Source organism: Ostrea edulis, chromosome 2, assembly GCF_947568905.1.
Source record: "Ostrea edulis chromosome 2, xbOstEdul1.1, whole genome shotgun sequence".
NCBI lineage: Eukaryota > Metazoa > Mollusca > Bivalvia > Ostreida > Ostreidae > Ostrea > Ostrea edulis.
Genome location: NC_079165.1, coordinates 65,892,153 through 65,906,851, shown reverse-complemented (window position 1 = coordinate 65,906,851; position 14,699 = coordinate 65,892,153). Strand labels below are relative to the sequence as shown.

General features: G+C 35.2%; 2 protein-coding genes across 3 annotated transcripts; both read left to right on the top strand.

Annotated features, from left to right (window-relative positions):
* The first annotated feature begins 3,401 nt into the window (after positions 1-3,401).
* Positions 3,402-14,142, top strand: LOC125682183 (uncharacterized). Of its 2 annotated transcripts, XM_048922601.2 has the most exons (4): positions 3,402-3,456; positions 4,111-4,216; positions 12,932-13,366; positions 14,018-14,142. In XM_048922601.2, the coding sequence occupies exons 2-4, from the start codon at positions 4,213-4,215 to the stop codon at positions 14,020-14,022; spliced, it is 444 nt and encodes a 147-aa protein (XP_048778558.1). In that variant the 5' UTR covers positions 3,402-3,456; positions 4,111-4,212; the 3' UTR covers positions 14,023-14,142. The 2 variants fall into 2 exon arrangements, with proteins under 2 accessions (XP_048778558.1, XP_048778557.1); XM_048922600.2 differs by lacking the exons at positions 3,402-3,456; positions 4,111-4,216 and adding an exon at positions 12,350-12,720.
* Positions 4,817-6,293, top strand: LOC125682180 (uncharacterized). Its single transcript, XM_056156925.1, has 6 exons — positions 4,817-5,025; positions 5,118-5,202; positions 5,296-5,752; positions 5,837-5,893; positions 5,987-6,069; positions 6,178-6,293. Exons 1-6 carry the CDS (start codon positions 4,931-4,933, stop codon positions 6,193-6,195), a joined length of 795 nt encoding a protein of 264 aa, XP_056012900.1. The 5' UTR covers positions 4,817-4,930; the 3' UTR covers positions 6,196-6,293.
* Positions 14,143-14,699: the final 557 nt, after the last annotated feature.

Genomic DNA, 14,699 nt, shown 5'->3' with positions numbered 1-14,699 from the left:
CCTAATTTGTTTAGTACTAAGTGTTGAATTTTGACATCGTGGGTGAAACATGAAGGGAATATACGGAAAATTTCGTTGTTTATGCAATCCATTAAATGGGGTCTCAGTTTTAGAGGGATTAAACTTTAACAACCAAATTTTTTATCATTCATCTAGGACACTAAGGTCATGATTTAGTAAATTCAATTATTCTTTTATGCAAGTTGAATTGAGTTATTATTAGCTAATAGTATCTACAGAAAGACATCGTATTTTCAGCAACATCACAGTAACATCTAGCCGGATTAATAATAATATGCCTAGAGGTCCAAGATCAATACATCTCGATCAATGTAACATAAACGTATATGGAAACCAACCAGGTTTATAAACCCTTTTCTAATTTATGTTTATATCAAACATATGTAACATATAGGTACTGTAAGCGTAAATTACAGTGGCGTAGCTTCCATTGAGGCAACCGAGGCAGCTGCCTCGGTAAAAAAAAACCCCAAAAAACACCTTTTACGTTGTTAAAATGTCGATAGCTTCTTGGGGGGGGGGGGGGGGGGGGGGGCAGACCCCTGCCTCGGTAATATTCGAACCCAAGCTACGCCTATGAATTATAGTAAAATACAATAGACAGCAAGAGACGGTGAGTGGGTATGGGTGTGAATTATCCACTGAACTATCCAGTAAGCACGATAATAATTTCACATTACGTACAACACACAATACTACAGAACACATTTTGTAAACAACTAATTTCTATACACCTGATCTGCAATTCATATCAGATATTTCAAGTGTTACACTATTGACTAAATTTGTTATACCACTGACATTACAATTTTCTCAAGAAAAGACAATGGATAAATGCTTAATGTTATAACTTTCTACAATTTAAAAAAAGAAAAGAAATTGCGACTTTTGGGATCATTGCAATGCATATTCCATTTGACAATTGTCTTGGACTATTGAAATTTGCTGTATATTTTTATGTAACACCAATGACTATTAAACTGTGTTTCCATTGACAAAATAACAAGTTATGGAGTTAGAAAATGGTATTACAAATCATAATTAAGGTCTAGTTTCTTCGATTTTACAGAGAACACTTTTTAGAATATACCTTTCATCAAATTGAAGGGGGGAGGGGGTATAGACCTACCTCCAGTATTTGATGTTTAATTCTGTCCAAGTTATGATACAATTAATACCAAAACTTGAATATGTAAAAATAAGAAATATAATAACAGACACCTGGAAACAATTTCTATAAAAATTCCTCTACTGGCACTTAATTACAATAAGAAATGGTAAATTTTCTATATATTCCTTATAATGATGCAATCACTTGAGGACCTCAACGTGCTGTGCGCCCTCTGTATTGGAGGGGATAACTCGTGCTGCAATGTGAAAAATGGATCCCATTGGAAAGGTAGTTATTGAAAAGAAGACACACTTAAACAATGTCCATTTGCAAACATACATATGTAATCACTATGACCATTTGACCCCACCCTGATACCAAACCCCTACCCCATTTCCAATTTTGGTAAAAGACAGACCTGCTCCCTATAAGTATCCAATTACTTTAAAGTTAGTTAGTATCAAAAGCATTAAGGAAAATGTTACTTAAATGATTTACACTTATACACTATATGCTAAGTTTGGTCCCCACCCTGGAGTCACTGAATCAGAATCTTAGTCCTATACCCTAGGGACCATGAAATGTACAACTGTGGCAAAGGACTTCCTGCTCTTCATGAATAATAATATGCATTTAGTTTTCCTTACAGATTTGCGGTTGTAAAGAAAACTTTTGAAACTGGGTCAATTTTTGTTCCTCCCCTGAGGCCCCATGGGTGTAGGTGTCCTGAAATTTACAATTCCCCCCCACCCCCTCGTCCCAAGGATGCATCAGAAATTGGAATGGTAGTTATCAAGAAGTTAAAATTGTTCAATTGTTAATGTACAACGCATGACAATGGACACAGACCAAAAGCAATAGGTCACCTGGTTAACTCAGGTGACCTAATAAAGATGTATATTTGAAATTTGTATTTGGTGTAAGTATGTTGACACTTTTAGTGATTACCTTTGACATTATTTATTATTGCATATGTAACTTACACAAACACTGTGATCAGTGGAGTAACGACAATATAAGTGGTGTAATACACACCTTCATCATTTGTACGTACTTGTAAGCAAAAATATAATTCTTTTTCATGGAAAGGAAATGTATGAAATTATTCAAAGGAGTGGTATTGATTCATTTTTAGCTTTACTTTTAAAGTGTTTGGGTCCACTTCTGTTATTTTTATGTCAGTGGTGTAATTTACTTGTCAGTGGTCAAACACATTTTGTCATTGGTATTACATGAACAATTTTCTTGATCGCAGACAAAGATGGTCATATATCAGTATCAAACTTTTCTTAAAATAAGATTTAAATGAATCTATTTAATCTGTAATAATATTTTTGTGTCATTTTGTAATAATGCAGGTATCATGTTAAAAAGAGAGGAAGGTTTTTAAAATAGTTTCTCAGATATACCATTTGGTGTTAGTTTAATTATTGAATTACTGAATTTTTTAAACATCAGACCAAAATCTATCAATTTTGATGCTTTTTTTTTTTTTGCAATTATTTATGCCATTTCCAAGTATATGGTGTTATTACTTATCTTTTCCCCCCTTTATTATATAATTGTTACACCATTGACAGATTTGTTCTACCTATTCACCTTTGACCCCATTTTTTTGCCAGGGCACATTTCATGTTTGCAAAATTTAATATGTTTTATGCCTACCGTAATGTTTGATAAACATGTTATGCTAAAAAAAAAATTGGAATTTAGAGTTATACATTTCTTGTCATTTCTAACTCTGAAAAATCTGCAAAATTTGATAATGTCCTATATGTATTAATTGTTTCCTCCATATGCTACATCCGCATGTAGTTTGAAGTTAATGTAGTCTGTATCTTTTTGAAATTTCTTTCAGCTGTTATGCCCTCTGGGCCCAATATTGGAATAAACCTATCTTTGGCCTAGATCTATATGTTTTCAATTTACTTTATGTATTTATTTTTCATGTTTGTTGTTGTTGTTTGTTTGAATGGCCAAAAATAACATTCAATTTTCATGGGGGGGGGGGGGGGGGGGGGGGGGGGGGGGGGGTGTAGCTTGGCACACCATCAAATCATAAAATGTTAATTTGTATATGGCCCTGAGGGCCCTTGATTGGTGAATAAATAAAATAAATAAACAATCTAATTACAATCATACTTTTTAGATCCTCGCCGTATACTCTACGTAAGTAGCGATTGTGAGCATATCCTAGGATCTGATTTTAATATATAAAATGCGCCATGACTTGCAAAATGTACCAAATGACGTCACGTCAAATCTGTGACGCTTACATTTTACTGTTTTGGACTTTTTAACATGGCGACAATGCTGCATCTATGGTAAGTTATGTTGAAACCTATTTATAATACAAAAAGTGCAAATTATGTAGCTTTTTTTGGTATATGGCGTATTTTGTGTGATGTAAGACCTAGATTTAAATTTCCGGTAGCCTACTCTCTGGTCAGAGCAACTCAAAAGTCGATCTTGTGCTGTGAAATAAATGCACTAGGCTCTTGGGCCACAGTAGTTTGAAATTTTATCAATAAAGTAGAAACTTGATTGACCAAGCCATGAGCTATGCGTTAGCAATTAATTTTATTGACTTTATTGATAATATTTCATACTCCTGTGACTAGGTCTAGATCTTCTCTTTTGTTTTCAAATTTGATCAGTTAGGTACAACGGCGATTTCTCGTTTCGTCGGCATGTCCTTGTGTGGTGCAGTGATTTCTATTTATTGGTGTTTATACATGGACAGCTAAAACCGCAGAAGGAAAAACTGAAGAAAATGTAGGCCTAATATGCCTAACTTATAAACGGAATGTTTTTGTTGGATTTTTGCTTCTTCTTTCTTTTTTTTTTTTGCTTCGCATTCGTAAAAATATTATTTAAAAAACCCTGTCTCACTTGTGAAAGAAATTCTATATCCAACTATAAAACATTGAATATCCTCTAAGCTTAGGCCTATATAACCTATGTATATTCCCTTCCAGGACTAGCTTCTTCGAAACGTTAATATGCAGCATGATCAAACTTTATCCCATTTGCAATGAAAAATGGCGAAGTAATCCGATTGGTGACGTAATAGATTCCGAATGTGTGAGTATTATGACGTTGTAGATGATCGGTATGTAAACAATAAGAAAGTGAGAAATAAAAATACTGGCCATTTTCATGTAATTCGCCGTTGGGAAAATCAACAACAACATCAATGCAATAAGAAATTATGAATGAAAGGGGGACAATATTACGGTACCATTAGTGAAACGTCCCACACTTTCCAACAGTTACTGCCTCAGTTTGTGTTTATATGCTTACTTAGTTTACCAGAGCAGTGCAACAAATTGAAATTCACTCTAGAATCAACAACATTAGTTAAAGCTTCTAGATTTTACCTACTTAATTTCTTGTAAAAGAAAAATATTGGGAGTTTATTCGTGAATTTTTTTATTGGACAATCGTAGTAAAAAAAAATAATAATAAACAGCCCTAAAAAAATTAGTAATGTGCATTACAAAATACATCATGTTAACCATAAAAGGCAATAAATGAATTCTCAATCAATTTATTGAGGATCAGCAACAGAAGAATTTCAATAAAACGCTGACATAACGATGTGCAACACATTAAATCCAACAGAAGAAGCACAATAGAACGTTCAAGATGACCAACTTCGTTTTCGCGAATTTTCACGCTCATTTCTAATTGGAGGATTTGTGCCAATCAGGGCATGCAAATTCGCGCCAATCACAAACGCGCAAAAATACAGGAGGCTATATAAGGAAGAGTTCCCGCATCTCGGCATCAGTTGCTATGATAAACAATATGGCGATGCTGCTTATCATTTTGCTCGGATATTTTGTTTCGGTTGGTCACATCTCCACGATTGAAATGCCGGAAATGTATGAGTAAGTATAGATGAAGAAATTGTTGCATTAATTATTTTGGAATCCTAAAATTTGCTGGGTTTTTAAAAAATTTTTTTAAATAATATTTACAGGGAATCTACCTCAAACTTTTCAATACGTCCGAGGTTTGGAGAAGTGCTGTTCAATCAAACAATGGAGGTCGATTGGCATATATTCGTAAGTTATCAATAACTGATTTCCTTTATAAATCGTAAATCTGACTTTCAAACTTCAGTTACTTGGCATTCTTTTCTTTCTCTCTATCTTCAGCAGCAACAGCTGTATATCAAAGTCAAAGAAAACGATCTCGTGGTCTCTCTCACCTGTGTCATGGACTATTTGGCTATTTTAGCAATTGAGATTTGTTCAAACTTGAACGCCATGTTGGTTCGTATCCACCAGTATGGCAAAGATTTCTCCGTCGAATTGAGCAATAGTGTTGTTGAAACTACAGTTTTCGAAATGGAGAGCATGTATGCCTGCTTTGCTGACCTCTTCAGCAGTGTGCATGCGTTCAGCTTAGACTGTTCCAGAACTGCTGTCTCTTTGTCCACTCAGGCCGTATACCTAGTCAGCACCATTCTGTCTTCTGTGTCTTCCGAGGATATCCTTCACCTCGGTGCGTCCTTCTGCTTGATAACTTGGTGTATTTCGGTTGTGGATACAGCACGAGAGTTCTCTAGGAGGCTTGCAGTGATGAACAAGACAGTGAGCAGTGTCGCAGAAGGTTAATATTTGTCTACATCATCTAAATCTCATCAGCAATGTAGTCTATATTTATCAATGTTCTAATTTGCTTTATATATTTTAGCAAACCGAGAGTTAAAGCTGAAATTTGAAGCCATGGAAAGAGAGAAACAAGAGAACGGTGAATAGTTATGGCATTTGTTATTATTGTTTGAAATTTAGATGATATAAACTACAAAATTCATATTGATAAACATAATCAATTTCATTACAGAGAGAATCCTGTTAGATATTGAGAAGAAAACAAAAGCCTTGTCAATGATGATGAGTGTATACGCGTCCGAAACTAAGTCGAAAGTAAGCGCCATCATTTTTCGAAAGAAACATGGTTTTTTAAAGATTGAATGGAAAGATAGACGTTTTTTATATGTATACATGTATCATAGAGTCAAATATTTTTTGTAGGTTGGAAAAGCTGGCTAGTCACAAATATCTTCGCCGAAATTTTGCAACGTCATACGTTGTTGTAAATCATCTCTTTTTGTTAATCGTCGATCGATTAAAGGTTTCATTTGAATCCACAAGCATTTTTTGTTCTTAATTCATATTTCTAATCAACTATTACTAGCATTAACAGTTTTCTAACGATTGATTGACCCCCATTGATTAAGGTGTCGTGTGATTGGTCCGCGAATAATCCTGAGACCCTTCGGATGATTCCGAGACTAAGCAATGTCTTTGCGAACCAATCACACGGCGCGTACAACAAATTCGTACTTTGTGACCTCCTTTTTGGCTGCCAGTGGAAGAGAAGAAGCCCTGTCCGATCAATGCACGCAAGATTGTGTCAAATAAAAGAGATGAGATGGGTTTTGAGTTGAAGAGACTTGTAGTATGACATCTTCCCGACCTGCCGCTCGCCAAGATGGGTAGTAAAAACCGGGCCGGGTCACCTTGGGAATATCCATACTTCAGGTGCCTGTGCTGCGATACGACTCTGTTTTAAAGTCATATCCGAAAGACTCGTGATTCTCACTTCTAAATGCCGAGCGTGCGGCAAAGGAGCATTCACTACCTTTGAGGGCGAATTAAGACAATTCAAGGTGGGAGGAATGTCGTGGTTTGTGCTATATGGACCGTGGATATTGGCCCGGGTTCGATTCCCAATCCCAGCCATGAATTTTCTCCTTTCCTGTTACATTTGTTACCGTAACTAGAATGTGATTTGTCTCTTTAAAATGTAACAAAAAAGGATAAAATCCATGGTTACTTAAATCTTTTACGAGCAAAATAAATATCCTTCTTGTCCATCCTGGTAAGGGGAAGCTTTCCCCAGAAGAGACCGAGTCGAAGAATACTACCACTCCTTATGTGAAAAATGGTGACCGTCTACTGCACATCCAGATCATGAGATGAAATGCGTATCGTTCACCAAATAGTGGTTTAACTGACATATCAAGGTGCCGTCATGAATTCGGCTTACGGCACCATTTAGGTGTCAAAAAGATTTGTAGCAGGATTTTGAATATTTTTTTAATAGCACAAAGTTGAAAAAGAATGTTTATAAATTTTCCAAGTCGTGTCAAAATTCCATCTGCCCCTAGCTCTCCAATCCATTCCAGTTTTTAAAGAAACTTTTAGTCGAACGTTGGTGGATTATGCGAGTTCTAAAAGTCCTTTGTCTATGACTAGGTTAGATTGATTGATTGTATCTTGCTTAACGTTTCTCTCGTGAATTTTTCACTCATATGGAGACGTCATCAAGACCGGTGAAGGGCTTCAAATTTTGGCATATGCCCGGCGCTTACGGCCATTGAGCAGTGAGGGTTATTTAGCGTGCCACACCTACTGTAACACGGGGCATCCCTTTTTAAGGTCATCTCCGAGGCCCCGTGACATTCACACCTGTCAGGGCCGTAAATTAACCTTCAATTTGGAGGAGGCAGTAAATTAGGCGGGGGCCTGGGCGGCCCCCAGACGCTGAGCACATTTTGTGCACACTGAACACGTTTCGTGCAAAATCCTTGATTCTAGGGCCTTCTAAGATGTTACTTGACTAACTCATTCTAAAAGAAAGATTTGGAATGCTTTTTAAGGGAGGTATCATGTTCTTAGTTATTGGAAACAACATAAATTCTAATGAACTTTAAATTTTAATTTTTTTTGGCTCAAAAGTTGGAGGAGGCAGCTGCCTCCTCCGCCTCCATGTAATTTACGGCCCTGACTGTCCTGATGCCGAGCGTTTGGCGATGAAATTATCACTACCTGTTTTAACGACTTGGGGATTCAAACCCCGGCCTTTCGCATGCGGGGCGAACGTTCTAACCTCTCGGCGGTGACTACTAAGGTTAGAAAACCCGTATTTAGAGAACCAGTATTTACTTACAGTGTACTGTTATGTGACAGTGTATGTCCACTCGATTACCTGACGCTTTACCCTTCATGAAAATTTAGGCCCTTACCAACTTTTTCAATTTTGTATGTGTGCATATGACCAGTCTGTCAGATCAAGGTTTGAATTTTATGGCGGGGTCATGCATGGGTTAGGTCTTAGGTCCACCGTGCTGAAACTCAGGGGGTGCTTGAACGTAATCATTTGCTCATTAAAACCATGATGAAGATGTAGTGATACCAGTATGATAAAAACCCGGTGTAAGGGGTTCACCTTGTTTTCTTTGTTACACAAGAAGTAGTTCAATAATCTCAGGTGAGCGATTAATGCTCACGGAGTCACTATTTCATGAGACGAAAAGAAAGAAAATGCTCACGAAGCCACTATTTCATAAGACGAAAAGAAAGAAATCACAATAATCTCAGGTGAGCGATTAATGCTCACGGAGCCACTATTTCATAAGACGAAAAGAAAGAAATCAAAGTCCGATTAGTCACAATCACAAACTGAAAACGAATCTTAAGTGCCAAGGAACTTTACATACATTGTAACTATCGAGCGATTTTAGATAAAACCTTGACAGATTACAATGTTGTCAACATAAATGTGAAGTCCCAGAATTACCATGACCCACAAACCCAATTATAGATTTATTTTGTCCACGTGTTCAATATCTGCAATTTGATATCAACCACTGGCCATGTGTCGGAATATCTCCAGGTTCACCGAATTAAAAATAAAATGAAATCTTAAAGTGGCAGGGCATTAGCTGTCATTTTGTCACCAAAATTGAATTGAATGAAAATTGCTCTGTATTATTTCTTTCAGTAATAACACTAGTATTTCATTTATTTAATCATTTCAAACACCTTTTAACCACAAAGCAGACACATGATTATGTAATTTTGGTAATTAAATAATTATTGTCTTGCAAGACAAACTTTTTCCTTATTAGATATTTCTTTACATTAAGAGCGGTTAGCTAACGTAGTTCCATTGGTTTTTTTCTTGATTTTTGTACGAAATAAATATTTTTATTAGTCATTAATATTTGCCATTGAGAGATTTAGAGAAAAGTAGGTGGTTTTTTGTTGTTGTTGTTGTTGTTGTTTTTTTATACAGCTAATGCCCCTTTTTAATTCATAATTTATCATTATCAAACTCGTAAAGACGATACAAAATTAATGAAAATGAATTCTTGTTAATTTCAGATACATTTTTATGCTCACTGATTTGTTGTAAATTCAGAAAAGTGTTTATTGGTTAAATGTTATGAAAATCGTGCAGAGTAGGAGCTACCCTTGGAGTACCGATATGTTCCCTATGCATGATCTCTTTTGTATTCAAGGACAAGTGAACTCAAAATTTCGAGCATCAACAAATCGTGACCAGTGATAACTGCACAGGGCAGTTGACGAGTACCCAGGTCAGTGAACGACTTAGTGACCGAAAAATTATATCTACTTATAAAACAAAACACAGACATTTTATCACAGTCGCATATCCGAATACAGATTCTCCTATATCCTAAATAATGGTTTATTTCCCAGAGTTGTGACCCCACCACCACTCCCCATATTGGGGTTCTTACTATAAAGGAAAAAAGTGTAGCACCTACGAATTTGATTGGTTGATTGAATATTATTTCACTCATATGGAGACGTCTTTGAAATACAGTTGTCTATAAAATGTGTATTAAACATTTTTAGACTCAATTTTGCAATTTGAAAAATGAAAGATCTAGATGGGGTACAAAGCAAAGAAAACGATGTCAAAGTTGTTCAAACCATAATATTTACATTTCTAGTGGATTTTATTTCTTGTTTGTTTTTACCTTTAATACCTACCAATACACAAATCCTGGATCCGTCACTGAATACAGTACGTCTGTTTGAAGGGCTAGAAATTCCGAAATAAATTAAAGCATGAGGGTATGAACTGCAGCACTTCACACTAGCATGCTTTCCTGGAACGCGTTGTCGTTTCATGTAATTTAAAAAAAAATGAAATCAGTACCTACTACCCAGTAAATAATGCCCTGATAAGGGTACACAGTTTCATACAGAGGAAATATGCAATTGAAAATATTCATCTCAAATATTCACACTCTAAAAACAATGTTTAGGTTTGGAACACTTTTTAAACGTGTTTAGGTCTAAACGTGTTTAGGATTGTGCTTATATCCTAAACGCGAAGTGTAATAAACATGTTCTACCCTAAACATGTTCAGACTGAGAACATGTTTAGCTATGCAAAAATACAGTATCTAAACACAAAATAACATGCTAAACACTTGCTAAACACATTCCTAAACGTCTAAACACAATCCTAAACGTCTATGCGTTTAGGTTTTGAACATAATAAGCTTAGTAACATTGTTGACATTAGTTTTACAGTCTTCATGTAGAATATTCCTGTCTTCTGTAAATGAAATTCGAATTGCAGAAAAAATTGCATGTTAGAATTGCCATACTTCAAACTGCTATAGTGTACCAGGTCCCGATAGTGACCATAGTGTAAATCATACGCCGTATTGCAAGTATACACTGTCGAGGTCGATATCCAAAATTGATGGAACCATTAGAAGAGCCGTCTATGGGCTTCAACCCTTTCCTGTTGGAAATGAGCAGAGTTTAGGAGTATCCAGAAAATTTTAATCTGGAATTCCATTTCAACTTGAACAGGTCTGGACACATACATATTGAATTTTAAAAAATAGTGTAATTCATTATCTCTGGTATTAGACGTGCCTTTAGTGTTAATTTAAACCAATGCATCACTCTTACTTTGCATTGGAACAAAATTCATTTAAATCTTGTGAAAGAGAACATCAGTTGCAATTGATGCCCCCCCCCCTTTTTTTTTAATTCAACATGTGACAGTGCCTGTTATGCGAAAACTAGCATATCAAAGACAAAAAAATTGTTGAAGTTGTACTTGCCGGATGATATTTAACCATGTATAGTTTACTTCTTATATGTGCATAAGTGATTTTTAATGGTTTTGTCTTTAACATGTATCGCGGAAATGTCAACCGTGTTGTTTCGGCAATTAGAATATAGAAATAGACTTGCAATGTATTTTGAGAAGAACCGCCTAAACCCGTGTAGTGATTTTGGGGGGTGGATTTTTAGTATTTCTGGTCGGGCTCGGAGTCCTCTGAGCCTGCACGTGATTTTCTCTCTCTCTTACCCGCGAAATCTAGGCAATCGGACGTGTTTTAGAAAGTGCAGCAGTGTAGTTATTGTATTTGTTAACCCCTTGTAAGTTGTTCTGTGTATTTGTGAATATATCTGTTTATAAGTGTTTTCCGGTGTTCTTTGTGTGTAGGAAATCACTTTACCCGCATTGTTCGATTTGAAACATCATGGATCCCATAGACACAGTTTGTAATGCAAGGGATATTCTTGCTAGATTTTGCAATGTTATTCTCCTATAATAGAAGAGAAAGCTACTATTTGAGACTCTTTAATGCTGTGGATTGAGTTTTAAATAGAAGGTTAGCAAATCATTTTGTAATTGAGACAAAGTCAAAACCTAAATACAAGGAGAACTAAACATGTTCAAAACCTAAACACAAAAGAGGTAAACGTGTTCAAAACCTAAACACAATAATGGTAAACATGTTCAAAACCTAAACATAAGGGTTAAACATGTTCTAAACATAAAAAGAATTAAACATGTTCAAAACCTAAACACAATTAGTTAGACGTGCTCCAAACCTAAACACAAAAGAGATTTAAACATGTTCAAAACCTAAACACATTGGGTTGAACATGTTCAAAACCTAAACGTAAAAAGTGTCAAACATGTTTAAAACCTAAACACAGAAAGTGTTAAACATGTTTAGATTTAGAACGCGTTCAAAACTGTACACAAGAAATGTGTTTAAGTTTGTGTTTAGGATCTAAACACCATTTTTAGAGTGCAGGTTTTGTTCAAGATGTGGGTAAGTCCACGATGCAGTGGGCAATGTTTCATATAAAAACAGCGAAACAATAAGTAATGTCTTTAAAAAAAACAACAACAACAACAAACAAATGATTTGTCGAAAAGCATGAACTATAGGTACGCTGTGTACAGTTTATAAGTTTATGAGCGACACTTGCATGCATTGCAGATTGTTCCCCTGAAACTATTAAGGGTGAGACTTGAACAATGGCCAAAGTGTATAGATCGTTCTCTTGGAACAAGGGCGGAACTTTAACATTGATCCAAAAGGTTCCTACAAATCTTTTTTTTTTTAACTCTTTTTTTTTTTTCGGGAACAATTTCAACACAATATGTAAAGATTACATCATTGATCAGATATGGTTACATTTATTTAGGGGAAATATATTACTGTGGGACGCTCAAAATATGGCGTGTTGTGGAATATTTCCGCAAAACATGTGTCTAATTGCGGGTATGAGTGTAAAATGAGGTTCTAATGACATCATGCACTCGCTGTTTACATTGGTCTATCGAGCGTTAATGGTATCTTTCACTGCCCTATATAAAGAGGACACAAAATTGACACCAGGTTAGTGTTACAAACTTTTATGTGAAAATGGAATACTCGCATTTCTTTCTCGTGTGCATATGTATTGTCTTATTAAGTGGTACACATGCAGTAGGTATGCTTATACTTTTACCATTAGATGACAATTTTGATAATTAGAATGATATGGTTTTAAAGTTTTCCAGTTTTAATTGTCGGTTTATTAAGGGAAAACCCCCAAATAAATCCTGTTTTTACCTATAATGTGTTGTTGGTCTATTATAGCAACATTTGCGTATTTAGAAATTGAAATAGTGATTATAATTGTAAATGCAATTTCGTTTTAGGGACTGTGAATGGAACGACTCGATATCTGTCAAGTTTCAGACAATGTGTTGACAGATGTATTTCTAGAAATTATCATGGTTCCGCACCCTCTACAAAATGTTCTTTTACACGATCTGCAAATTATAAACAAACTTGGAATAGCCCACCCGTAAAAGTGATTACCTCAGTCACTCTACCTATTTATGGTCAGCCACTGCATGACGGAGCACTAGCTGCTGGTGACGTCAGAAAAACGTCAACTCATTTATCGCGTGTGATCCGTGGGATTTTCCAGGATAGGAGGATATTTCCCAGGAAGGGTTTAGTAAGTGAAGACGATCACTCATCGGATGATGATGATGACGATCAATCATCAAACGACGATGACAATCAGGATTACACCACAGCTTGCTATAACTGTATATCTTCGACTTGTAGATTTTTAATTTATTTCGGTAAGATCAAACTTGTATCAGAAAAACGTACTGGACGAAAGAATGAGAACGATTAAAAGGTTTCACTATAGTTTTCATCTGAAATGGCGGGTTTTCAAAATATTCGATTGAAACCATTTTTGATTTAATTTTTATCGAAATTCATACTGTAAAACTCGGAAATATTTATATCTTAACATAAGTTTGAAATCAATTCTTACAAAAGAACTGAAAAGATTTAAAGATTTGAAAACAACCAATACTTGTAGACTTTTCAAGTTTGAAAATGAATATTTTTGTCTGATATTTAAACTCAGAACTCAAGCATTGATATTATGAAGCCATTCATTAAAAACAGATATGACAAGAATTAAGCTACAACAAATTATTAGTTTATCAATTTAAATTTGATATATATTTGCCCCAAAAAGGCTTCAATATATAATTTGAAAAGAAAAATTATTTCATGTGAAAAATATAGTGATTTTATTTAACCGCTCCAGTACTTTTATCCTTAGTCTGTTTGTAAAGTAATAACAACAATAATATAAAAAATATTTTACACCCTATTTGTTAAAAAAAAATCAGTCATAGGGACGTCACCAGATAAAAAAAATTATACAATCTGAAATAATTACTTTAACCTAATATATATTTTTAATTTCATTCCAGGTTAATCAAAGCAGTTCATACCTGATAAAAATCAAAGACTTTTCAGTGTTCATTAGTAGTTCTTATATTTATTTTATGTATGTCAAAATATTGTTTTTCATGTATTAAATGGCTTTATGAATCTCTTCATTTTTAACTTAATTCTTGTAAGGTAGTATATGGACAATGTTTGTTTTAATCATCAATATAACGATATCACCTGGTTTCACAAACATTTCTGATCATAACAAACTATCTATGAAAGTACACATGAAATTTAGAGCCTATAGACATTTTCAGTGATGTTTGCCCAAAGTCTGTGAAATGACATTCTTCTATACTACATGTATCCATCACAAAGTAATGTTTTGGACAAGAATTTACTCTTTCATCATGACCTTGATTTTACAAGGGACCTAAATCGTTCGGGTACCCTGCTTTTCAATTTAAGTGTCTACAATCCTTTAAAAGTTATATTCTGAATCTTATTACTGTGACCTTGACCATCATATGACCTTGTTGAGGACCATGTCACATATAAGCAACGTACTAGTAAGTCAGCGTTTTGTACCTAATTAAAATCAGATCCAAAGATCCGCTCACAATCTGACATAACACCATAGGGGGTCACGTCCGCATGACCTTTCGCTTAGAATTTTCATGAGAACTATCAGCCAGTCAGATTGCGCCATACAGACAATGA